Source organism: Aythya marila (assembly GCF_965140915.1).
Source record: "Aythya marila genome assembly, chromosome: 21".
NCBI classification, from domain to species: Eukaryota; Metazoa; Chordata; class Aves; order Anseriformes; family Anatidae; genus Aythya; species Aythya marila.
In genome coordinates this window covers 7,373,431-7,400,507 of record NC_139062.1, presented here as the reverse complement: position 1 = coordinate 7,400,507, position 27,077 = coordinate 7,373,431, and the positions used below count along the sequence as shown (strand labels likewise).

Here is a 27,077-nt window from a genome sequence, read left to right as displayed (position 1 = left end):
TTCAGAAGCCGCCCACGGCCCGCGCAGAAAGCCGGGGAGCAGGGAGCAGGCCCAGGGCAGGCTCGGGGGCTCGCAGCTGCAGCAGCACCACGGGCAGCACGGCCACAGCCACAGAACGGGGAAAAACCCTTCTCTGGAAGCTGGCCTCGCCTCGCCAGCAAGCTGCATTTGTTCAACAAATTACATCCCATTACACGGATGCACTTAATCTCGCAGGGACGTTATCAGTGGAATGTATTACTCCCAGGGAAAGAGCCAGAGAGATGCTGGGCTCCAGCAGCCAGATACGGAAGGCGACCTCTGCCAGCAACCTGGCGTTTCCCGAGCTTTTTGCAGCTCTGCAAAGTCACGGTGTTTCAGCAGAACGAAACGCTGCGCGGGCTTTTGCTCCGAGGAGTTTGTGCTGTGCTTACAGAGAACTGCAAAGAATCGGTCAAAAGCAAATTGCTTGTTAGAAGGGGAGAAGGAGAGGCCACCCGGCTGCCAGGCTCCTGGCAGGAACGAGGGCAGGGGGCTCACACTCACTGTGCTCACACCACCTGGGCAGCTCCTGCTCTCCCCGACAGCTTTTTGGGGTTGCAGCCTCCCGGCGGGCAGCAGCTGCCCCGATGCTCAGCCTGGGTTCCCTGGCCCGGCTTTCAGGCCAGCAGACTTAAAGGAACCAAATGGTGAGCCCCAATCTGGAAACCTCATCCGCCCCGGCGCGTTATCTACCACGGCCCAGGCACAACCCCGACCACGCTCGTGCGGAGCGGCTTCGTCCTGCCGCCGGGAAGGTCGCGTTTTGCCTTGCTCAGCGTATCCTGAAACTTGTCTGACAGCATGAAATCCCCAAATCTTTCTCCCTCTATGGGAAGGGAAACCAGAGAAGGAAAAAATCCCTTGGCTTCACGGTCCAGCCCGGATTTTTCCGTAGTAGTCTGCAGATCTGCCCGAAAGCTTTTCCCCAGCGGTGTGCTGAGCGAGACAACGAGGAGCCTACGGGCAGAGGAGCAGCACCCCAGGCAATCCCAGCCTCAGCACCACGACTGGGAGATGCCAACGGAGCCCCCCGACGAGAAAAGCGGGCACCTCGGTGGCACACCTCACACTGGCTCTCTCCAGAAGTCGAACCACAGCACTCAGGACTCGCTGTAACGCAGCGCTCAGCTGCCCCGCATCCAGCATCTGACTTTCACCTGTTTTTGTCCCATTTAAAACAAGGCACCGGGATTAGGGACGTTTTCAAGACCAGCTTTGACTGGGGCTGCTAAACCTTAAAGCTTTTAAGAGCCAGGAAAGTATCATTTTCCCTTACCAAAGCCACATGTGACTTAGTGTTCCCTACAATCTGGGTTCAAAAAAATTCCTTTCTTTTGCCAGGAAGCATTAAATGAGAACAGAGATCTGTGCCACAGAGAGGACTTCAGCTTCGCAGAGCTTTGTAGAGTTCAAGAAAAATTGAACAGGATCTGAGTCGCCTTCCCAACAGGCACAGCCTGCCTCAATCAAAGCCTCTGCAGGCACCCGTGTCTGCTGCCTGCTCAGTTCGCGTGGGGGGGAGAAATCCGTGCACCTCTGCAGAACGAGCGGAGGTTTTCTGCAAGAATATAAAATTTACGGTACAGAACTGACTCGCCGTTGACGCTTAGGGCAGCTGTCACACAGCAAAGACTCGGCTGAGCTCTCAGTGTTGAATTTCCACCCGACACCAGCAAAGGCTCGGGGCGTTGAATTGAAGATCCAGCGTCCCGCAGCCTTTCCCGGGCAGGCAGAAGTCAGAAAGCCCCATCAGTCACCTCCAGGCTTTTGCAATGTCACAGTCATCTTTTTGCCCCGGAAATTCTCACGCAGCCCAACTTTAGTGTCCACAACGCTGTTTAAAAGGAGAGGCAGTGCCCTGTGAACCCTGTGCAACAGGATTACTGAGTCACCCTTTGCTAGCATTAGTCAGAAACGTCCTTACACAGCAACGGCAGTGTTGGGCAAACGGCAACAAGATAAGGGTGCCAGAACACCCCGGGGCTTTGCCCCTTATCTCTTAATAGCTGAAAACAAGGATGCAATTTCTGCACCGTGCAATTTCTGCTGCAATTTCTGCACCCTGCCCAGCACACAGCGGTGCAGGAGGGGTTTTTGTTGGTGCCTATCCTGGCTGGGAACATTTCTCACGGCGCTGTCACCGGCAGCGTCACTCCCAGGTGCCGAGTGCTGCTCACGGTGAGGTCACCCCCATCCTCTTTGCAACCTCACCGGGTTTTGGGAAATGCAAAGCTGGCCGTGCCGTAAATGGTAGCGCTGTTGCAAGCTCCCTTTCCCTCCAGGTGGGTGGGATCAGAATGACAACGAGCCATCCACCTTTCTCTGTTTTATTACGTGTTTTTCCCCCGCCTCAGTGATACTGCACCCTGCAGACTTTCAAGTGATTTGAGTAACAGTCCGACGTCCTACACAAAACTGCTCTGATGCTAATTAAAGAGCTCAGCCGTCAGAGGGAGAAAGGGCTGATCAGCTCCTGCTACTCGTCTTCCCTCAAGGAGGCAAACGGAGGAATGGAAATTGCTGTATCAGACTACGATGTGGTAATAACAGTAATTGTAGGGAAGGGACTGAAGTATGTGTGGGTTTGCAGAGGAGCGTGTGCTGAGCTCCACACTTTTCACTCAAGTCACGCTCCCAGTTAGCTCCCGTTTCATTGCCACAACAGGAGGGACATGGCAGGGCAATTTCAGAGGTCTGAGAACCCCTTCCAGCCCCACACAAAATTACTGGTGTTTCAGGAAATGGCTGCTGTGCAATTTGGTGAGGTTACAGCTACCAAGAGGCTAAAAAACCTCAACCATCCCTCTCCTTTAAGGAGCATCCTGTGTGCGCAGTCAGAGAAGCCTCCCCAAAACAAGCACAAACAGCTCAGCATCAGGAGGAGCCGGGCTATGCTCACTTCAGAACTGTGGCTGCAAAGAAAATTCAAGTATTTACTGAAAACCTGGCCCTGGGATCCTGACTTGCCTCTTCTCCTGTGTGCCGCACCCGAGCGTGACCGCAGTGGGTAGGGAGAGAAGGCACCTGCACAGGCCAGGGGTGCCTACTGCAGGTCCCCAGACACCACACTCAGCGCTCAGTGCAGCTCTTTGCATCTGCCTTTTCACCTGCTCCTCCCGTGCTCGCTGTCTCCCCGGTTTTTGTTTTCAGGCTGATCTCCAAAAGCCATCAGTGTCTGCACCGTGCTTTGTTCACACGAGGAGCGCACTTTTCTCCCTTGTTCCAGTAATTCCAGCGCTTAATGCCAAACTTGCTAAATATTTCATGCAAGGAATAAATATTAATCCTTGGACTGCAGACAAGCATGATCTAGTGCTTTGTCATTCCACGTGCCCACCGGATTTAAGAAGAGATTTTTTAAAGCACGCATTTTTGTGAAAGATGTAGAATCGGGTTATGAGGCGTGAGCATTTTGAGATCTGTCTGAAAGCACCTCGTACCAGCGCCTGTACACACCAGGAAGTCACTACTGCGTGTTCAATCTTGAGTATTACCTATGTGACCTCATGGATGGGGCCATCAAGGCACAGGCACAGCAGCACGCCCTGCGAGGAGCTCTTGCCGATAGGTGTCAGCACAGCCTGCCCGAAGCCTCGCAAGCAGGACCTTCCCCAAGTCTCCTCCGAGCTCCTTCCCAGCCGACAGGATTTATTTCCCTTGTCATAAATCCATCCAGGTAGCAGGGTTTTGAAATAAAAGCCCCAAACGGAGCTGTGCCTGTTACCTGCACCACTTGCAAGGGCAGCGCCCCCAATTTCGGCACCAACCTTCAGAAGGAGCAGGTTCAGGCTCTCAGCTTTCTGCCTGTGCAATGCTTTGATTCTATCAGAGGCAGCACCGCGCTGAGCACTGCTACACGCGGCCGCTGCACCTGCTGGCATTTTTAAACCTTCTTTCCAGATGAGAGAAGAAAATGAGATTTCACAAATGCCTTGGCTGCTCTCACAGCCTCCCGCCAGCTTGCAAATACCTTGGCTCAAGTCAACCACATTCGGGTGAGCAAACGTCCCGCAGAAATTAAATTCTCTGCAGTTCTGTGAAATCAAGAATCAGGAAGAAGTCCCCTGCACAGAGGCTGTCACAGCTTTTACCCAGTGTGTTAACACCCCGAATACCTGTGTAGCAAAAAAAACTCTTCCAAAATCAGCCTTAACTTCTGCTTATGGAAACACCAGTTTGAAAAATGACAGGCCTGTGCTTTCGAGGCCATTAAAAAGCAAAGCACTCTCCAAGCACTTGCTTTCACAAGTGGTGGAATGAGTATTTCTAAATGGAGATTTATCTGCAAAATTTCAAGAGGATGTGCTCAAAATTTCACCCAAATCTCAGACATACGAGGCACTCAGAAGCTCCCAAACTTGTTGGGAACTACCGGGTGCCCAGCACCATTAACACGGCCGGGCTATGGATCCGTCTATATAAGGCCTCCTGACATCGGGAACCTATTTTTGCAGATCGTGGTCATCTTATTTACCAACAGGGCCACAAATAGTTTTCCCCAGTTTGGCACAACAGGCTCGTCAGCAATATTTTCAGATGGCCCCGAGTCACACGTAAAATGAGAGCGTGTAACCTGCGGCGCTGAAAAGCAGCACGCACCCCTCGATAGCCCCCGTCCCTGCGCGGGGCTCCCTCTGTGCGCTGCTCGGGGAAAACGGGGACCAGAGAGGCTAAAAATGCCCTGCACAGGCCCTGGAGGCTGATGAAGGAAGTAGTGGGAAAAATTCCTCCGCTAATGTCTGGAGGGATCTGCGCCCGGGGACCTCCTCTCTCAGAGTCTAAATCCGACGGGGTTAAAGCAACAAACTATTTGTCAAGCCTTTACGCCAGACCCGCGCCGACAATGCCCTCGGAGGGGTCTGTTTTCTGGCCCGTGCTTCTGGGGAAAAAAATGAGCGAGTGCTCCCAGAGATAAAAGATAAGAAACTGAATACAAGGAAGGACCGAGGGAGGGAACGAGCAGACCTGCAGGTTCGGCTGTCCTCGCGGCACCGCGCGGCTCCCAGGGCATTGGGATTGGCCTCGCTGCCCCATGGGAGGTGTGTTGGAGGGGTCTGGGGGCTCCTTTCTCGTCTGCATCCACATTTCGGTTAGCCAGGGGCGTGCAGATCAGCCAAGGACCAAAACAAAAGGGCTCCTCCCTGCAAAATGCTTCTAGAGAGACAAATGCTGTCCAGGTGGGTTTTAAGCCCTGATTTTTAAACTGCTCTCCCTCTCGTCAGCATTTACCCAGGAGACAGTGTTAAAAAATAATAATTTCTTATCATGTCTATCGCTCTGTTCTGCACACAGGCTTGCTGCTGTTACTGTGACAGCATTGCCAGCTCCAATTCGGGCAAACACTCCTGGGAAACTCAATTCCAGCACGCTTGAGCACAGCACTGGGCACAGAGCGGCAGCTCCTGGCCTGCCGGGTATCTTATCCCGGACACGAGCAAGAAGGGGAGGCAGCCAGCGAGCCGTGGAGCACAGCAGGGACGGACAAGGAAAACCATCTCCTGGAGGGCTCCCTGCTGCGGCACACCCAGGTGCTGCCAGGACTGCCTTGGCTGCAGCCTGCAGGGAGCCCCAGGCCCTCCACGTCTGAGATCTCCATGAAAGACCTGGCATGTGATGGACTGAAGCCTAGCCCTGTGCTCGACGGGGGTGAGCAGATGCTTGGGAGCTCCTCTGCCTGCCTCCGCTTCTGCACCAGCACGCAGCTGGCACTTCCCTGGCAGTTCAGGGCCTGCAGGAGAACCTCAAGTCCCTGGGCCAGTCCTAAGGCGAGAGGAGAACCAGACCTGCTTACAACACCCATCTCCCTTTGAACCACTTCTGTGCCGTGCTCCTCCATCCCGTTTTCCCCCTGTGAAAGCCCCCAAGCTCCAGCCCACCATTTATTCCTACCACGTCAGGCCCAGCTGTCAGACACAGGACAGGAGGGCAAAGCAGCTGTCCCCGCAGAGCTGACACCGCAGGAGACGCGCTGACGGATGCAGGCTAGCTGTCACAGTGAGGAGCATGCTTCCCACAGCAGGGACTGCTTTCCCGAGCTGTGCACACAGACAGCAACGTGCTGAACTCCCAGGACAGCAGGATGGATGCAGTGCACTGAGAGCAGGAATCAGAAGGCAGATATTGCCCGGCGTTCTGGCCTGCTGACACAAAGCCAGCTTTACGCTGCGTGGTGAGGGTCTGACACCGGGGCAGGATCTGCCATGAGCAAGCTCAGCACCCCCTCAGGCAGAGGCAGCGCCTGCATGGGCAACAAGAGCCAGCCCCGAGCCCTGGGCCCGTTCCCAGCTCCTACACTGCGCCTGCCACCTGCCTCTGGCACCGCATTCCTGCACCCCTGCACGCAACAATGATGGAGAAGCAACGGCAGCAGTGGCCCTGAGAACAAGGCGAGGACGGGATCCTGATTGTACCTTCCTAACAGGCTCTGCCCCCCATCCTCAAGCCATAAGGAGGATGTAGGAACGAGGTTATGGGGTGATTTCATGAACTCTGTGGCAATTACGGTGTTGTTCCCGTAACTGCAGTGCACGGAAGCGCTGTGGGCACCCAGCCTGTGCACACTGATGGGATCCCAGAGGTGCAGGTGGGTCGGGGGCCGCCCGCAGCCAGGCACCAGCGGGGACGGAGGGAGCAGGGCGCCCAGTGAGCCGCTGCTGGACACGGAGCAGCACCAGCACCGAATGAAATCCCATCCCCTTCCCCGCGAGGGAGGTGGGGACAAGAAGCACAGCTGCTCGCAGACAGGCGCACATTTTAGAGCTGCAGGTTAAAGCTCTGTTCTGAAACACGATGCGTGAGCAGGTTTCCAGCTGCTCCCCTGTCTGTGCTGCAGCTGTGTGGAGGCACAGGTATTTTCCTTTCTTAACCCTGGTACAGGCAGACCACAGCCATTTCCCATTCTGCCGACCAGCTACAGAACCCAAGGCTTTGCCTCTGAAGCTTTCATTTAACGACTGCTGTCTCAAAGCAGGCACACAGGCAGAACACATCCAAGAGCCCTTGAAAATCCAGGGAAGGAGGCAGCAGACTTCGGGCTCTTCCTGCCTGGTTCGGTGAATGCATGTGCAGGACAGATCCCTGCAGATTTTTTCAGGGGGAAATGGATCAAAAATCCACTTTCAGATGCTGAACACAGCAGAAGAGGCCGCAGGAATGGAGGACGGGGCCTGGCAAATCAAAGTGAGGACAGGTGTGTGTCGTAAACCAAAACCCGCGCAGATTAAGCACCTAATCGGCAGCGCAGAGCGATCCTATTGAACCTGAGCAGTGATGGATTAACGTCCTGGAACCAGCCCTCCACGCACACGCAATACTTTCCCAATAAGGCGGCAGCAGATGGATTCGTCACAGCTTTGGGAAAAAAAAATAAAAAAAAAAAAGCCCTTCACCTGCCAGTTTTTCTCTTGGCCTTGAAACATTTCATATTTAATAACACAAGTTTCATTAGAGACATTTTTCAAAACCGCCCAAGTGAAGACAGAAACAAATTAGCATCCTGTCTGCCTCGCACAGACCAACCCAGGGACCAAGAGGCACCAAGAAATACCTGAGCTTGATGAAGCTGCAGCTCGGAGCTGGCCAAACAAGCTCTGGGCTTGCTCTCTGGAGGGGCAGCAATGAAGTTAAACTCCACGTGCAAGGACGTTGCTTCCTTTGCAGAGAAGGGCGCAGTTTGCTGTTCTCAAACGCAGCAAACCCGTCTGCCTGCGCGCTCCCTGCAAGGATGCATTTTGCAACAGAAATTGGTGTAGATGTTGCCCAAGTGCAGTTTTCACTCCCAAAGCCCCTGGGAGCAGCAGATGGCTGCATAACTACAGCGTGCTGCTCTTTGAAGCATTTCTGTGTACTGTCAGCCAGGTTTCTCTTCAGAAGATGCTCTTTGCCTCCTATTTCCAGGCTGCAGTGGAGCATTCTCACAAGGCTGCCTGCCCCGGTGCTCCTCGGCACTCCCAGCCTGACAGACAAGCGCCAGCGCTCCCCCTTGCTGGTAAATCTGTGAGCCCGAAGAGGGAACAAGCTCCATACATTTAATTGGAAAAAGCAATTCCAAGCAACCTGTGCTGTGACAGCGCCTGTCCTGAAGGATGGCACGAACGTGATGAGTGCTGCAAGTGGCAGCAGCGCCAGTGGCTGCACCTTACAGACACAGGCATCAACACGGGTACAAAGCTGAGAAGCTCGTGGCTCCGTTTCAGAAGGGCAGTAATTAGCTATGAGATGAGCACGCTCTGATCCCACAGTTGGCAGCACTGCAGAGCCACCAGAATTAAAGCAGAATTTCCGCAGGGGTCAAGGCTTTCCAGGCTGGAGGGCTCACACAGCATTCGGCTGTGGCAAAGTCAGGAAGGACAGAGGCTTGGGATAACGTGGAAAGTTTTAGTCTGCAAAGGCAGGAACAGGACCTATAACTACTACACCCAAAGGGGAATAAGGAAGAAACAAACCAGATCAGGAAAAGTCACCTGGAGGAAGCGTCCTCCTCTTTTCCAGGCTGGGTTCAGCGCTACAACAGCGCTCTTTATTCAGGTCCATCCCCTGCCATTTTCATCCAGAAAGACACTGCACATATGGCGAGGAATTTCCACGGGTTTCATTAACCTGCTCTACTTTGAAGTATTAGACACCTGAAGCTGCAGTCATAATTAGCGACACCGTTCTGTGCCAGGTATCAGATTTTCACTTCTTCTGATTCCCAGGAGGCCCGGAGCTATGACATGGCTTTAGAGAGCTCAAGGTGATCCCAAGTTTTTATTAAAAAGTTAGGGGTGCCTTCAATTAAAAGGGGCTGCTCAGCGCTGCACTAAGCTTAGAAACGCACACGTACACAGAGATCATTTCGCAGCCTTCCCCTTAAGGGTATCTGGCTGTAAATGGAAACAAATTGGGCTAAATTTTGAAAGTTTATTTTCAAAATTGCCTCTCCTCGTTTCCTTCCTTGCACACAGGGGAAGGTGTTTGTTTTGCTCAGGAGCACCTTGCAGGCTACCTGCTGGTGTCTCGGGACCAGCAGCAGTGCACAGACTGGGAGGCACTGCTTTAGAGACTGCTGCACTGGGCAGGTCAGGATGTTGCCCTCTTTTTTTTTTTTTCCCTTTTTTTTTTTCTTTTTTCCAAAGCAAGGACATGCCTTAGATTGTTCACTGCGTTGATCCACGGAAAGTCGCTCTGCAATGGGAACGGGAACATCGCAGTACAGGGTCAGAGCAGAGTATTTCAGTAACAAGCCTCAGCAGGGACCGCTACAGAAAAAAAGATGGAGCGCAGTCAAGGACAGCGACTGAACGATCCGCACGATCTCAGGAGATCCTCAGACACAGCGGCTTCTAAACCCATCCAGACGTGAGACCGTTCCCATTGTTCAAACAATTGGTTGTTCTTCAGAAATGCCACTGCTCCCTCAGACCACCCCGCAGCCCTGGGGGCTCAGCTCCATGAAGCCCCCTGGAGGCCCCGAAAAAGGAAGCTCGCCCCGTATCAGCACCGGGGTTATGAAACTTCACCGACTGTTTTGAAAACTTGCCGCTGTTTTTCCAAAAGGAGATTACAAAAACAGGGCTTTCTGCTCGGGGCAAGGTTTTTGGACAGCCTCGGCAAGGGCAAGGCGCTCTGTTTGCGCTGAACGCAGCGGGCGGGCTCCTGGGGCTCTCATGCTGCAGCCAAGAGAGCCTCCCACCGCACCGGGACCACATCTGATACAGCCTCCTTGGACAGGTGACAGCAGTCTCTCCTACCTCCTTTCGTCTGCTCCTTCTGTTGACACAACACCATCAAAGGCACCTTTCCCTCGGCTCACGAGGGGAAACCCGAGCTCCAAACTCTGCCTCGAAACACGGGCCAGAAGCCGGCAGTGCTGAAGCGGTACGGAGCGGGGCCTGGGGATACAGCAGGGCTGGAGCAACAGAGGTGGGAGAGGTTTTTGCACGCTTGCTGTGTCACATGAAGGCTACCCCAAATGCTTTCAGTACAGACTTGGTGCTGAAGCTGCCTGCTCGCTCGGGCTGGAGCAGTAAGAGGCAGGGAGGACGGACCGGCCGCTGCGCCCTGGCACTGCCAATGTCCTAAAATGAACGGAGAGGATCAGAGCATCCACCACCGAGCATCGCCTTCCAGCCTGTTTTAATCTGAAATCTTGGGAGAGATGAGAAGTGCTCCCATCTCCCCAGCCAAAGCTAAGGCGGCCTCGTTGCACGGAGACAAAAGCACCAGGAAACGAGCGCTGGGAAGCTCTGCCCTCCTGCAGGAAGGGCGGCCGGGCTGCTGCATGGCAAGGCTGCGCGCAGCAAACAGGAAGAGCCGAGCCGCGGGGCTGCGGGGCTGCTGCGACAGCAGAGCAGTGGGAAAACACATTGCTGGAGGGTGGCACTGTGACTCCTGGGGCTCTCGCCTTCTCCTGTGGCTGGAGGGACAATGGCAGTGAAGGAGGGGACGGTGCTCGGCCCAGGGTGGTAAGGGAGACCCAGCAGGGAGGATGGGTCTTCATGATTTTGGCTAGCGCTCCTCTCCCTGCAAAGACCTGCTCTGTGTGTTGTCATTCCTTATTTTATAAGCACAGTACAAGACCCTGATTAAAAATAATAATAATAAAAAAAAGCTTTCTACCTCTGCCCAGTTAGCCTCTGGGAGCACAGGCAAAGCTATTGGCATTTTTCTCTCCGATTTGCAAAAGGTCCAAAGGTGCTTCCCAGCTCAGCGCATGGCTCTGGCACACAGAGGCCAAGTGCAGGGCTCCTGAGGAACAGAACCCAACAAACACAGGAAGGAGAAAGGCTGCAGAAACACACGGATGCTTCAGGAGTTTGAAACAGCATGGGCAAGCCAGAAAGACAGCTGCCTGGGGGTACGCTCTCCATCCTGCCTATAAATTACCCGCAGCAGCCCAAGGATGACATGAACACCAAACACCGAGGGGACGATGACGTTGAAGGGCCTGGGTCAGTGCTGATGGCTGGGGCAGCCTCTCCCAGGAGCTGCCACACGGATCTCACAGCACAGAGGCAGAAGGGATCCCAAGGAAGAGCATTTCACAGACCTGCAGGGAACAGGGAAAGTCTTCCCTGCCGCCAGTGTGGGGCTGAGCCCTGGGTTGGCCACCTCCACGTGCCAGCAGCCCTGTGACAAAGGCCTCACATCTCCTGCACTGCCCCATTGTGCCAGGGCTGTGAAGTCTCCATTTTTAAGCAATTTTTGGTTCCTTCCACAGCCATTTCAGCTGCACGAGAAATTGTTTTCAGGGAGCACCAGAGGACTATCGATACCAACGTCATCCTGCCTGGGTCCTTGCTGCAAGAGCAGCGTGCTGTGGCTTGAGCTGCAGAGGAGTTGAGACTAACCCTTGCCTCCAGCTGGATAAACAAACTCCAGCTTAAGCCACCTCCAGCCCTCGATCAGGTTCGCCTCTGCAAATAGAGGGGCCAAAAATCAAAGAAGAGCCTGGATTAACGATGCAAATGAAGGCAAAGAAAGCATCCCTGATGCTGGAGGAAAGCACTCATGGAGAAAAGCACCTGCCTGGGGGGTCCCCGGCCCAAGGAGGACGCTGTGGCTGCAGTTGTGCACTCACACGTCAGCACGAGCCGGTGCTGCTGCCCTGCGTAGGAAACGCTGTGAGCTCCTGTGCACGCTTCAACTCCTCTGCAGCTGGGAATGACGAATTTTACATCCCAGCAGCAGGCGCTGAGAGCACACGAGGACCTCTCCTCCGTGGCCAGGCAGCCCCTGCTGCACGTTTCTTGGCCTGGAGAGGCACACACAGCACACACAGCACACACACAGCCCTCGGGCTGCGGCCGGCCTCGCCCCACATCCACGCACACCACACGAGGGCTGAGCTGCCTCTGCACACCCTTGCGTGCCTGTCTCCATCGGTAACTCCCCCACAGGGCTCCCACACACAAGGGCTATCCATAATCCCTCCCTACGCTCCCTCCTGCTCCAGCAGGATTTGCGTGTGGGAGTGCAGGAGGTGCAGAGTAACTCCGAGTGGCCAGGAGAGCTTGAGGGAGAGGAGTTTAGAGGCATTCCTGCTCACGTTCCTAAAATAGAGATGCTGCTGCCCACCCGCCTTTGGGAAGCCTCACACCCCACCAGCAAGAAGCGCTACATAAAAGCTGGGCATTAACTCCCTTGTTCTGCTCCGGTCTAATAAGTAAAAAGTCAATGCCATTGTTTTAGATCTAAGCAAAAAGCACTTTGAAACCTCAAAAATTAGGGTTTTTTGAAGCAATTACCTACCTCCTCCGTCTCCGAGACTAAAGAAACATGGGCCAATTATTTCTTTGAAGGCTAAATATTTACTCCTAGGTTCAGTGCAGCAGCTCACGGTGGGGATGAATTACCCAGCTCTGATGTCATTTCATCTGATGCCCGCAAGTAAGAAAACCCAAATGAAAACAGCAGGTATGGAGAACAACAACAACAACAAAAAAAACTTTCTCCTGGCAAAGCCCCATGAGGGGCAGGGATGAAGCTGCTCCAGCTCACTGCAGCCACGGCCCTGGGCAGGGTGCAAGGCCTTTAGCGCAGCCCCAGTGCCACGCTCCTGCTCCAGGACCCCCTGGTTAAGGGCACGGGTCACCGTGCACGATGACACCTCTCCGAGCCAGAAGTGGCCTGGTGGAGAAGCCACTGTCACACCCCGGGGACGGACAAACCCCACGGAGCATAGAGCAGAGGGGTGGGAATTCCTCCTCAACCTCCAGGAGCAATTAGCTCGCACACACCCCGTGCTGGAGCAGGCGTTAATCAATCAACGTCAGCTCTCCTTTTAAGATCCCTCCTGCGTTATTTACATCTGACTCCAAGTTTCAAAGCTCTCTGCTTTTGCCCCCTCCAGCCACTATTCTTTCCCAGGCAGCGGGTGCCAACACCCTGGTTAGGGCACCAAAAAGGAGCTATGTGCAAGAAACCACCACCGGCACAAGCGCGGGTGACTCATCTTCTCTGAAGACCGACGAACAAGAGCGCTCTCTGTTCGGTGAGACTGCCTGAAGTTTCAGTTGCGATCTGATCTTGCTCCATGCGCTCATGACAGCATGCAGAAATATTTCCTCGGGGGATCTTCCCATGGGACTTAACTCTGACACATATTCCCACAGGACTTGTTCTTTTAACGGCGCTATTTGTTAGTAAGGCAGTGGGAATTCTACTTTGTGAAATACCAACAGAGTGACTGAGACGCGGAGCTGGGTGCCGGCGGCTGGGTTCATTAACGCGGTGCAAGCGCTAACTGCGAGTCATGCCCCACATTCAATCCGACGGAAGAACTCGCTGGGCTGCAAGAATAGTCGTCCCGGGTCACACCAGAGGTCTGCACAGCCCAGTATCCTGTTTATGCTACCCATGGCCTCTCCTCCACCCTGAGCAGAGGGAGACGAGCAGGCGAGCGCTACGGCACGGAAGGAGGAAGAGCAAGAGCCAGTTTCCACAAGCATTCACTGGGCTTTATTTTCTTCCTCCATTTTAAGTCCGAGCCTGCTGAGTTCTCACCTGCAGACGTAATGCACTGGACGGGCAGACTCAAAGATCAAACTGAAATGTTTAAAGCCTGTGTAGACGTATAGCCCACCAACACCAAGCACCAAGCCGCGCATTAACACTTCGAGTTACATCTGACCAGTTCTCAAGTAACACCAGCACGCAGGACATCTTGATTTCACAGAACTTCGTAACAAAAAAAAATGTTAGACAGGAAAACACATCTTGAAACAACGATTAAGTAATCTTCAATACTGGAGGCACAATACTTACAGCGCGTGAAGCAGGGGCAGAGGGAGTCTGCACCCAAGCAGATAACTCAGCAAGGAACGCCTGATGGGTGCTGAGCTCCTTTTCCTTTTGTTCTTCCCTCTCTTCGTTAAATGTAAAGCTTTTGCCAAAATGGCTAGTTTTATACTGCCCCCTCCCCCCCGAGCTTCCCCCAATTCTGCTTTTGTCAAAGTTATGTTAGTCAAATTCAGCAATATATGAAAAACACACATCTCGTGTGTGACATTTGGAGTTCAAAGCCAGTGTGGGAAATCATTTGTGGCATTTTCCTGCTCCGCTCAGAGCAGGACTGCAGGAACGTACCTGTTTTCCCACGCTTTCCTGGTTGCTGTGGGTAGCCAGCACGGGCATGTCTCATCCACTCCTCAAAATACCTAAGTGGCAACTACCGAAGACACTCAAAAAATCTCAGCTTTGGGACACCACCACTTACTGGCACAGCCTCTCGTGACTGCAGTTAAGTGGCACTCATCCCACGTGGCACGAACCAGCACTGAACACCTTCTCCAGACAAAGAGGAAAACCAGAAACAACTCAGCCTGCCTCACAGCGCACTGCTGCGGGCAAGAGGACACACAGGCTGGCAAAAAAGGATGTGACCTGAAAACCATTCAATGATAAAACATGTGGGAAAACACAGACTGGGACCACGCAGTCCTACAGGTGAGATCTGACGAGGGTTTTAGCAGCAGGGCAGCGGGAGAAGGGCTAGGGAAGGCGGCCGGGCGCTGCCCCTCACCTGATGCCAGGGGCCGGATCCACTCCTTGCTGTTGAGGTCGAGTCTCCAGAGGTCGTTGAAGGCAGCGTTGCAGCTGCTCTGCGTGCAGCCCCCGAACACGTACATTGACTGGTTGGCGTCATAGTAACACGCACCTAGGGAAAAGAAACCCACCATTAGTTCGTCCTTCTCCTGTCTTTATGGGTTGGGTGAAGAAGATTTCCTCCCCCCAGTCCGGGGATTCAGGCAGGAGAAAAGCAAAGAGGCTACAGCAACCCCAAAACCACGGGCCAGCTCAGGAGTATCCCTGACCAGTGCAAACCTCCAGCAAGAACCTTCTAAGACGATTATCCCCTCAAGCAGACCTGCTCCTGAAAGTGCAAAGAAAGCTGCCTTAGAAGCTTACAGTTAATTAGATTAGCTATGATTAGCGCTTTCAGCACGCTTACCTTTTCTAAGCTAGTTCACACTGCTTACAGGGCTGCCAAATTTTCCTAAGTGACAGTCCTGTACACCTACGCCTGGTGGCTTGTTCTTTTTTCCAAAGCTGACAGCATTTCTCCTTATCTCATCACAACCCAGTGCCACTGAAACACAGGCATCTCACACGAGCATCCCCTTTGCTTCTCAGGGGCCAGGATCAGGCAGCAAGAAGGGGAACGGGGAGGAAACACAACACTTGACAACCCCTCTGAGATACCCAGGGAAGAGAGAGCTTTTGGCCCAAAGCCGAACTCAGCAGCGAAAAAATTCAGTGTGCTGAGCCAGCTTGTGTCCCGTGGCACCCAGGCACCTCTGACATGCACTGAATTACACACACACACGGAGCAGACGGGGATGGTGCAGCTCCTCTGCCTCGGAGGATGCGTGTGAGCACTGCAGCACGATGCAGATGCGTTCAGGAAGTCAAACCACTGTGATTAACACAACAGGCGCTGAGGATACGAGTGGCGCTCCCCGGTTCCTGGTCTCCCTCCTCTCACAACCAGCCCCAGCCCCGCTGACTTCACACAGCACCCCCCTGTCAGGGCTGAGCCCCGCACCGTGGGATGCTCACAGCAATTTGGGGCTCCCCCACCAGGGCCCAGGGACCAGGGCACAGCACACGGGGCCTGACAGTGGCGCAGGGAGAAGGAGCTCGTCCTTTGGTGGTGGCTCTGATGGACACACGCACACTGACTCTAAGTCTGCAAGGATTAAATTTCCACGGGCAATTTTGGCACAGGCATTGTCACCTGCCAATCCTCTGACCTGAAAAGAGGAGCCATAGCAGCAGGTACAATGCCTCGGCCGCGTTCTGCTTTTAGCAATTCAATCCTCCCTTGACCTGACATAGCCTGAAAATCTCAATTCTTGGGTTTTCTCAAAGAGTCTTCCCTTTCTTCCTGCAGAGCTCTGGAAAGGAAAGCACACGGCTTTGGCAGGAAGGACAAGTTTGCTGCTGAAGCCTGACCTACCTTGCAGGGAGCTGCTCTGCTGGTCACAGCATCTCCAGGGGCATATTTAACAGCCCCCAGTCACCACAAACTCAACACAGATAGTCCCAAAAACACTAAATCCTTCCTGTGGTCCCACAGCACAAGCCCTGCTATGCCAGGGAAGCAGCGTGCTCCGACCTGGGCACCCACCTGCTTGGATGTGTTCAGATGAGGGAATCACCTGGGGCTTGGAGGGAGCAGGAACCATCGCCCTCACCATGACAAGCGTAATATATCGCACAGCAGCAAAGAGCAAAAGGAAAAGGCAAAGTTGAGGCAGGCAGCCCCTGGTGCAGGGCAGTGTACGACCCCGGGTACGATGTGGAGAAGCACACGGGGGCACGCAGAAGCCCCTCCAGGGCGGGTGTCTGCGCACAGGACCACGCGACTCCGTAACTAACCAGCACAAGGCAGGCTGCAAAATCAGCAGCATGGGGAGGGCAGGGCTCTAGCTAGGAAGGGAATTTGAAAAAAAAAAAGAAATGTAAAAGAGAAATTCAAGCTCGCTGTGTCTGTAAGCTCAGCACAGGAGCGCAGCAGCTCCAGCAGCCAGCATTACTCCGTGCTGAAACCAAAGCTGAGGTGCGGGCAGGGCAGGGTGCGAGCTGTGCTGTTCCTGCTCTGTCTCCACAACACTTGCTGTACGTGGCTGTTCACCAGCTCCACGAGCCATAAAATTAAAATAGATTTGGGTTAGCTGAGCTGACAGGACACAGCACTGCTCCGGGGGAGCTCGTACCGCCACGGAACCGCTACGAGAGCACCTGGGCTGGAGGGAACCAAGGGGCTGACGGCCTCCCTTGGGCAGGGAGAGGAAAAGAGCCGAGGAGCCGGCCACCCTCACGCCCTTGGCTCTTGCTGGGAAAGCTGGGGCACAGAGCTGGCCACAGAGCGGGGCCGGGGGATGTGCGAGGGCAGCGCGGGACCACCCAGCAACCCCACGTGTGCATCCACACGGGGTCCTTACCTGCAGCTGAAGGCTTCATCTCAAACCACATCTCGCCCAGCTGTATAATACACACCTACGCCACGCGAAATACCTGCGGAGCTGCCTTTCGGGTGGGGGATACGTTGAGCAATGTAAATAGTGGCGCAGGAACTGCGCGGGCTGCAGGAGGTACCTGGACTGGGATGCAAGCTGGCCTGCCTTGGCACCGACACGGGCGGAGGAGGTTTGCACGACCCCCCAGCACGTCTCCCGGGAGCAGAACCGGGAATAACAAGGAAGGAATAAGGAGCGGGACCAGGAGTAATGAGCAAAAGCATTTCTGTAGCTTCACCCACTCCCCAAGCCTAGCCCCGGCACCATTTGTGCACGGTACGAGCCCTCGCAGGCTGCTACGGCTCAGCAAGGTGAGGGTACCAGGCAGTGCCGCCCCCGAAGCACGTGCAATTGGTGCAACTGGTGCAAAGCAACACGTGCTTCTGGAGGGGTTCTGCTCAATGTTTCTTGAAAGCTTACTGTTGTCTTAGAAATCCGATCGCTACCTCATCGTGACAGGTCGAGAGCCCCTCACCTCCTCCCCACGCCAAAGCCTTGGCGACTCCTGCTTTCACACAGAGCGCAGCTCATTTATTATTTCGAGGGGAGGTGGCAACATTCCTCTCCTCTATTTGGATTTAAAAAACCGGCCAGCCAGACAGGCACCATGACGTCCGCACGGCGTGTATTTTAATCCTAGACCAAAATAATTTAAACTTTGCCTTCCTGCTTCTTCTTAGCAAGCCATTCAAAGCTTCTGAAGCCAAGGCAGGCAGATCAGTTTGAGAAAAAGTAATTAACGCAAGCACAACTGAAAACTCCGGTTTGATACCAGCCTTTCAGGGTGCAGAACAAACCCTGGGAGGAAGATGTGCATCCGTGGTGCTTTCAGCTCTTTGTTGGGTGGAAAGCAAGGAGAAGCTGAAACCCTGGGATGGATTTTTATTTCTTTTTAAAGGACTTAAATTCCAGTAAAATTCAGCGCGTCCCAGAGTTTCAGTATTGCAGAGATGGCGTGCTTTTGTAACTGGAAATTAAAAGAATAAATATTTCTGATGTTTGAAGACACCGATACGCAAACAGACTGCAAAGGCAGCTTATTTTGAACACATTCCTGTTTTCCCTCTGTGCTGCACAACAGCCACGAACAAAGCATCAGAGCTTTTTCACCCAGAGTGTGAGACAACCAAAATAAAGATCAATGGACTATAACTGGGAAGGGAAAGCTGAATGCAAAACACATGCCCTTTGTGATAATTAGAGGGCATTGACTTTTTAAACGTCAACTACATCAAATAAAGTAACCTATACATATGGGAGTCAAGTTCAGAGGTCAGATTCCCCATCAGAGAGAGGGGGGAGAAGTCAGCTGGCTGTTGAACTCCCATTGCTACATGGCTCCCAGCTGAAAATAGCACCCCAGCTTTGCTGCTAACTGTTGTCAGGCCATCTTGGCTCCGAGACTGCCCCACAACACGGCCCCACCAGCTACTGATGGCGCCAGCCCGAAGGAGCTCCCGTGCTTCCTTAGCTCAGGGCAGGAGATGCAGTGCCATGAGATGGTGCAGAAGAGCTCCCTGCCTCCTTCAAACGCGACCCCAGCCTTACAGCCCCTGTACTTGCGTTCAGCGGTGCTCCCAGGAGCGCCCTGCCGAGCTGCCAGCATCCTTCCAGGCACGCTGGGCTGCGCAGGGAGAAGCTGGCTGTGCCCAGCCCGCTTGGCACGGGAGGCAGCGCGAGCGCAGCGCCGGGAGGCAGGGCTGAGGATGAAAGGGCCCGGGCCCGCTGGCTGGCACCCGTGTTTACGCCGACTGCGCCGCAAGTTGCGGCACGATGAGAATGCTCCGGACCTCGGGAAGTTCAGCTCTGCAACTGCCTTCCACCTCTGCGTGGGGTGTGTGTGTGTGTGTGTGTAGAAATCCTGCACCTACCCCCTCTTCTCTACAATTTCCCCGCTGCAGTCAGACCAGGGCCTCGGTACAGTCAGAAGGCAGCGATATATTTAGCAAAGCTGGGAGATAACAGAAGCTGCTCGGTCCCCTTGCTCTGGTTGGGAAGTGGCCTGTCCTGTAAAACAAACATCTTTCCAGTTTTTCCCCTCGTCTTTCAGGGTAAATTTGCTTTAATTAGTCATCACCTTGGTACCATGCGCCCCAGACCGTGCAGAAACATTTCAGTTACAATTAGTCACTGCACAGCCACCTCCTCCATCAAAGGATCAATATTTCTGGCTCAACGGTCGACATTCCTTTGCTGCCTTTCCTTTTCTGCATTCCTCCACCTTTTGACATCACTTTCCGAGGGCAGCCAGTCATTTAACTGCATGAGTCACTGCTCTGGTATGATCTCTGTAGGCTTATACATTAGGGCTACAGACAACAATTAGATGACTACTGCAAACCTTCCACCTTCAGACACCTCGCTGGTCTTCATCTCAGAGACCTATGCACGAAGCACATCTTCCACTAAGCCTGTGTTTAAATCCCAAAGAACAGCATTGCCGATAATTGCATAGTGTTGTGCAGCTCTGGTTAAATCCTTTAGAAAAGCTACAGCCCATCCATAAAGTCTGTTATCAGCCACACTCGTGGTATGATCAAAGGCCTTGACAAATGCTTCCTCCCCATAAAACAACGGTAACCCCATTAGTTATTCCTTATCGAACACTTTTTCAATTACGTTGTTCAGAATTTATAGCAGACGATGACCTCTAACTATTTAAAATTCTCACTTGTCATGTTAAATATTGGCTCCAAATTAGCACTTCTGAGATATTTCTAATAAATCTTGGAAAAAAAAAGAGACAGCCCTGGCCAATCCTTCGATGCTACCGCTGCCCGTTGACTTCAAAGCACTCATACCCGGCAGATGACGTCTTCCCATGAAACCTGGCGACTCACCCCTAAAAAATGGTTTGCGAACCCTCCCTCACTCCCCCTTCCCAGACCTCCCCTTCTTAGCTCGCCTCGCTGCATATTAGTACTTGAGATCACAGGTTTTTCAGATCCTCTTTGCATTGTGATTAATGATTTGTTGCCTCAGTTCTAGCCTCTCGCTCAGAAAGGAATATCAGCCCAGCCCGGCTTTGATCAGACCTTCCTCCAGGCTCTGATATTGGAATCCACCCACAAACACGCGCGGCTTTGCTGTAGGGAAAGCAGATACCGCAGATCTGGAGAACTGTTCAAAAATAATTCGTTTTAAACCAGCAAACAAGTTAATCCAGATTAGCTTTCTGCACACCAAGTGCATTAATAACGCTTCTGTAGTGACCAAGGGCTGAGCGGAGCCAGGACGGTGTCACTGAGGCTGATGGAGATCAGAGGCTCTGAGAGCTGTGGCATTGGTGAAACAACTCAGGCTGCAGCAAGTGGCAAGAGGAAGCCCCTGTTGGGCAGCAGAAAAAACAAAAGCACATGCAGCGAGTCCTTGGCATAATATTTGGGCCTTCTTTGGGTGATTCTTTGCTAGCCTTACAGCTCGCCAGGCACGAGGAAGCTGTTCCAAGGCACTGGGGTGGAAACGGTGCGGGTGAGATACCCCCTCAGAAACAGGCCGGTTAGGACGGACGCCACCACCAGCTAACTGAGGGAAAACCCCCGTGAATCTGCACGTCATCGGGAAGCACTTTGTTAACATCGCTACTTCAAAACGGGTGATGAAACATGGTGCCTTTTTGAAGTTTGAGGAGGACACTGAAATCCTTGAGCAGAATGCTGCCACCAGAACATCCCCTAGGCTTTTTTTGGGCTGCACATTCTGTGCGTTGGTTGTTCCATAAATTATTACTCGGGAATATGAAAATTTTATGACTGCTTGCTCTTGGAATCACACCGCTTACATCATGTTTATTTACCTTTGTGAACACAAAGTTCGCTCCCCGGAAGAGCCGTCTCCCAAAGAGGTCTGACCCAGCGACAAAGCCACAAGGACTGAATTTTTGTCATATTTCAACATGGTGCCTGGCACAGCCACTGCACCACAAATAAGTTTTATTTAAGTAGCTTTCCCTCAACGGGAACCCGTTCTCTGTTCCAGAAACTTGGAAGCAGGGCAAAAATTCAGCCATAAATTAGGCAACGTTGTCAACTGAACTGCTGACTTCTATCAGCAAATCACACCCACGACAAGCGTGCTTGCCTCAGTCCCTCTCATCTGCAGCCCTTTGTGTTTTGTTTTGAAGCACACCACGCTCAGCCTCCTCCAGGCTGTTGCTCACAGGCGTAAGAGACGATGTGCTGCGTAAAACGGCCAGCGTACGTCCCTACGTGCAGCGGGTCGGCAAACTCACCGGCTACAACAGCCACTGGACTGGAGGTTTCTCTTGAAGGGGACAGGGCTCAGACTTGAAGGGGAGCTGTGTAAAGTCTGCATGTAAGATTTGCAAAAAACAGGGTGGGATTTTTTTTCCTAACTCCATTAACATTTCCTCTTTCTAGCCCAGGACAACAAACAGCTACTGAATCCCTATTCTTGTGTAAAGTGCTTGTGTTGGCAGAGCTGCCGCGTTACACCGGGCAGATAAGGCTCTGCTGCAGCAACAGGCACGTGCGCCACCACTCCGCCCCGAATGACACAATGCAAACACCTCCTTACAGCTTCCCACGGTAACTCCGAGCTGACGAGGGGCAAGCGGAGCCCTTCTGGGCAGCTACTTACTGTGCGAGAAGCGTTGAGTGATGGGGGTTCCTGGGTAGGGGTAAGTGCGACTCTCCCACTGAATATTTCCTTCTTGCACCGCTTTGATAAAGCCGTGATAACACTGATGGGCCACACCTAGAGAAAAGACGAGACGTCAGCAGAATTTGAGGCATGTTAAGAACAGACAGTGTCTGCACAGTTGCACAAGTGCATCCAAAGCCAGCACATAACACACCTATATAAAGCAGCGTGTGTATATGCTGCCTGACAGCCTTTGTAGGAAGCAGCGAGCTTGGAGAAGCCAAAGCAAATGACAAATTATCACTTGGTGGTGTGCGGTGAGTAGCAGCACGATAGCAATTACAGAACAACCCCTGTATTTGGGCTATAAATACGCTGGTGGATATTCAGGGGAGTCAAAAGAATAAAGAACACGGACTCTGCAAACGCAGAAATCAGCATTCACTCCACATATTCACCACACCTTTGCTATTTGTCAGCTGTGCTTGGTAAAGCCAAGCCTTTGGGATAGGTGTGTGTGAGGCTGCGGTTCTGCCCCGCTGCCAGGAGGCAGCTGCTAACACACAACTCTCCTGGACCGAGGTGCTCTGCCACGAGCAGCAACAACCAGCGCAGGCTCAGCTGGAGGCAGGGAGCCCGCAGTCAGCACAGCAGAAACATCACCTGCTGCCAAGGAAGCTCTCTAGAGAGAAGAGGCCGAACCTGGCATCCCAACAGCCCAGCACCTGGCCGCAGCCAGGCAGTGGGAAGCCAAGGTGCCAGCACGACTGTTTCAGCATGGAACTACACACAGCACTCTTCAGGTCACTATAAACATGTATTTAAGCACAAATCCCATGTATTAGGGACATGTCTTCGCAGAGGGGGGGTTTTGGCCCACTCTGCTGCAACACAAGGCTAATCACACCCCAATTAATGCTGCATGTAAGCACGCCTTTCTGCCAGAGGAGCACACAGGCCTTAACGGAGCACTGAGGACAAACAGCACATAATAATGAACTTTTAAGAGAATGCCTGCAGCTACTGGACAGTAATCTACAGTAACTATGAGAGGGGAAGCCAGTGACACAAGGCAGCACGTGTCAGGTGAAAATATTCCTTCTTAGCCTGCCAGGGCATTGACCTGTCCTACGGGAGGTGGCTCCAGCCCCTGTGGTGCAGGCCAGCAGCAGAGCCACGGTTAATCCTGTGCACGGAGCGCGTGTGTCTGCTTGTGCAGAGAAGGGCCAGAGCCTGCTTGCCGTGGGAAGAAAAGGGGCTGGTGAAGCCTTGTGACTGCAGCAGCTCAGCAGATGCTCTGTGGCCCCAGCACCTGCTCCGCCTTGCGCCCACAAGCCCTGCTGCCTCAAAGCACAGAGCCGTGGGGAGAGGATGCAGCCCGTCACGCTTCTGCAGCAAAACATCAGTTTTGAGAAAGCGTGCAGAGCAGATCCTGGGTTAGCTGAACACCGTTTACCTCTAGCACTTGGGTGCTAACAGAACTTCCAACACCAGCGTGTAAGCCTCGCCATGCCCTGACACCGAAGGGGCTGGATCCATCCTCACTGGCAGCCCGGGCTATGGCAGCAATTGCACTCAAGGTGCCAGAACCTGCTGGGATTTTTCCCCGAGAGTTTGCTGACCGTAAGCCCTGTGCCAGGAACACCCCCGGCAAGAAATCACACTCAGGGATACACAGCAGGAAGCTTTAAAAAATGAAACCCTGGGTCTTCAAGCAGCTGGTCCCCAAGAGACACACGGGAAACGTAACCTGAACTATAGGATTTGGGAGCAGATGTATCCTGACAAACAGGAAAAATTGACCGGTAGCAAAGAAATCAAGCATTTACCTTGAGTAACCTCTGCTCCGCAGAGCACACGTTGGTGATTACGCTCCCTTTGCACTGTAACCACCACAAAGATGATGTGGCTGCCCAGCACCTCTCGCCGCCCAGACTCACGCCGATGTCACGGGGCGCCTTGGGCTGCTCTTCCCTCCCCTACACTCCAGGACGTTTCCCACAGTCTCTGTTGGGGTGAATCACCGGCTGCTTGCTCACTCCAGCTGCATCCTTTGCATCTCTTAAGGCTGCTTCAGGAACAAGCACGTGTGAGAAAGCAGCAACTCAAGGCCATGGGCACTTGAAAACCTTTCAGCAGAGGTGCAGACCGCTGGGCCGGCAGGACCGGAGCACTGCGTTATTATGCCAAATAGTAATTGTGCAATGCTTACTTCTGAAGGAGCTGCATTTTGGTTCAACCTCCAGCCTGTTAAACTCCGGGCAAGGCAGAGAATCCCTGGAATCTCAGCAATGCCTCACATGTGCAAGGAAGTCCACAAGTGAGACATCACCCCACACACCTGCCCAGCCCTACGCAGCGCCAAGGGCAGAAAGCGCGGCCCTTCTCACCTGACACCTGCTCTGCGTTTCCCAGAAGAAACAAGTCACCCAAGCGCAGCAGCCTGCCTCATTTCCTACAGATTTAACCGGGGCTGTCTCTCCCAGCGCCTGTTTTTATGAAGCCTGCAAACAGACCTCATGTGTCCAACAGCCTGATGTACCAGAAGTCGCCGCTGTCTGCAGGAGCACTGGAAGCCAAGAGGCAGGCAGGGTTTGCGCAAGGCTACAAGCAGAGCTCTGTCGTATCACATATATCTAGCATTAAAATATCCCCATAAGGCTTCAGAATTAATGCTGCGCAGAGGCAAAGCGAAGTATCTGTATCTCAGGGCTACTCTTTCAGGAAATCTGCATATGCAGATCTCTACTAATGTAGATGCAGTTTACGCTTTGCCACTTATCTTCGGCAGAGCTGTAAGAACCGGGCACGGTTTTGTTCCCAACCAAAAGCACAGGCTTTGGGAATGTAATTATTGAGCAAGATGCAAACAAAGCACAATTACAGCCCCATTAGACATGGGATGCCGGGAGCGGGGCACTGCTGTGCGTGTTGGAGAGGAAGCCTGAACGCAAGGTCAGGAGCGCCACTCGTTAGCAGCGTACGGGCAGCGTTCAGAAGCAGTACTAAGCGAGCAGCCCGGTCGTGGGGGTTTTGCTCGTTCCTATTTCAAAAGAGAACACCCAGCCTAACGGCAGGAAGCTGCCTCGGCTGAGGGGCTCCGTTCTGCAGCACTGGAGTTACCGGCAACACAGCAGCAAGGCGAGGCTTCAGCTGCTTTTCAGGCATTTTGCAGAAGTCAGATTTCTGAGTTAAAAGGGAGAAACTAAAGACAAGGCTAAAGCAAAGCAAAGAGCAGCTGGAACATGAAGCCACATCCCCACAATTAAAAAAAACGCATTCTCACTACAGCCATCTGTACCTTTGATTAGTCGATACCACTGTTTGCAGACAAGGGCAGCAGTTTTGTGCTCCTGGTACGGTGAGAGGAAGGACAGGATATATTCCAAAACCTCTTCGGGGAGCTCCAACATCGATCTGTTATGCCTGGTCTCCTCCACCTCCAGCTCAGCGTGGGGCTCGTCATCTTGCTCCATCGTCCCTTCGACCACAGCTTCTTCGGGATCCACGGCCATGAAACTGTCATCTTCACTGTCTGAGGAGCTGGCCATGGCATTCCACTTCACAGCTTGGGGAGAGAGACAACACCGAGGTAAGAGCGAAACCCACCAGCACCAGGAAGGCAGCTGCAAGCCGCGCACGTTACACGAGAGGTCTGCACGGAGCCCTGCACCAGCGAGCTCCGGGTCAGGGCCGTGGTTTTTGCAGGGCTTTGAAGCGGGCGGCGCGCAGTTTAGGAATGAGCTCGAGACCAAGCTGCCGGTGCGTGCAGACAGAAGGTTCGGCACCTTTCCTCCCCCAAACAAACACTAACCACCACCACCACCATCGGCGGGGCAAGGCTCGCCTCTGCTGGGAAAGCAAACACGTCACGCTGCTCTCTGGCCGCAGAGCGTTTTCCCAGGCCACTTCTTCATCTCTCACCGCTCTCAGCCTGCGGACAGCACCGGGGAGAGCAAAAAGGAAGAAAGAAAACCCACCACAGGAATGAGAGCCTGCGACAGTCCCGCTCCCCACGACCTCCCCCTGCCACCACCGTGCTGCAGGCCCCGGCAGGACGCAGTGGTGGCAGTGTCCCCGCAGCTGCCCGTGGTTTGGCAGCGCCGAGCTGTGGGGTGAGGAGGTGCCGGGCCCTGGCACGGGGCTGGGGGCAGGACCGGGATCCCCGGGGAGCCAGGCGGGACAGGAGGGACAGCTCGCAGCCGCTCCTCCCCTGAGGAACCAGTTTGGGCAGCGAGTCTGCTCCGTGTGGTGCTGGGGCTCCCAGGGAGCACACGCTGCTGCGGGAAGAGGGGGAACGGCCCCGTCCCGCTCTCGTTTAGCGCCCCTCGTTTGCCTCTTTGTTTTATAGGACTTACAAGTGGCTGCTTGGGGTAGGTGAGGAAAAAAACAACACAGGATTTACTGCCGATGACAGGCTGGGATATCATTGCCTCGCGTGCTCTGGATGACTGGAGCATTCGGCACCGATGACAGAAATCCATCCCGAAGTAAATCCACCTTAACGAGCAGCCACGTCCAGCCTGGCTACGGGCATGGCTCACGGGCTGTCAGCAAACCCATGGCGGCCGCTGCAAAGCAGAGCCCAGCCCCTGTCTGCCAGCAGCCAGCGCCAGCACCCACCAGTGCAGGACCAAAAGGTCCCAAATCCCCGTCCCATTGCAGCCCGTGGCCCCCAGGCTACGGGACACATTCCACCTACAGAGAACCCAGAGAGCAGACCGGCTCCTCACGAGGGGAAATGAGGCAAAATTGCCCAAATTCAGCTCAGACAACGTGCAGGAGGCTGGCTGTGAGCTGTGCCACCTCGCCTTTACCCAGCTCTTAGTGCCACGGCAGGTACAGGCAGGAGGAGGTTGAGTTACCTGGCTGCCTCCTGACACCTCAGCTGCTGTAGAGGACTTCCAGTGATGCAAACTGTCCCCCCCCAACCTGTCCCCTCCCCAGCCTGCCCCTTCCCCAGGTAAACCCAGGCCACAGCTCCGGCAGCAGAGCCGTGTGGCAGCAGCCCGGAGGCGCCGAGCACAGAGCTGGCCGTGACAACCGATTCTCAGGCAGAGAAATCCCGCGAGGCAGCGTCACCGCCGCTCCTGTCAGCTTCCCTGATGAAGCAGCTTCAGAAAATCCTGGGGGCTGTCAATCTTCAGCAGAAACCAAGTCAAAATTAAACTTCCAGTTATCACGCTACCAGATGCTCTGCAAATTCTCCAGTGTCAGAAATCCTTCCTGGAGTCAATGTTATGACAAAGAAAGCCTGAAACCAAAACGCGCTGACATAAGTGCTGCTGCGTCAGCAGGCTGCGTTACACAGCAGATAATGCACAAACTCCCAAAGATTAAGAAATTGAAAACTAAAAAAAAAAAAAAGAATCACACTAAAAAAAATAATTAAAAAGCAGCGGGTTGGATCTTTTCCAAGCAAAAACATCTCCAGTCAGGAAGCATATGTGC

General features: G+C 53.6%; 1 protein-coding gene across 1 annotated transcript in view; it reads right to left on the bottom strand.

Annotated features, from left to right (window-relative positions):
• Nucleotides 1-27,077, bottom strand: part of FBXO42 (F-box protein 42) — a 48,860-nt gene that overhangs the window by 11,368 nt on the left and 10,415 nt on the right. Inside the window, exons 2-4 of the mRNA XM_082776927.1 lie at nucleotides 24,928-25,194; nucleotides 21,624-21,740; nucleotides 14,525-14,659 (exon numbers count right to left, since the gene is read on the bottom strand). Of these exons, the coding sequence (XP_082633053.1) occupies nucleotides 14,525-14,659; nucleotides 21,624-21,740; nucleotides 24,928-25,177 (502 nt within the window). The 5' untranslated portion in view covers nucleotides 25,178-25,194. The remainder of the gene's footprint in view (nucleotides 1-14,524; nucleotides 14,660-21,623; nucleotides 21,741-24,927; nucleotides 25,195-27,077) is intronic.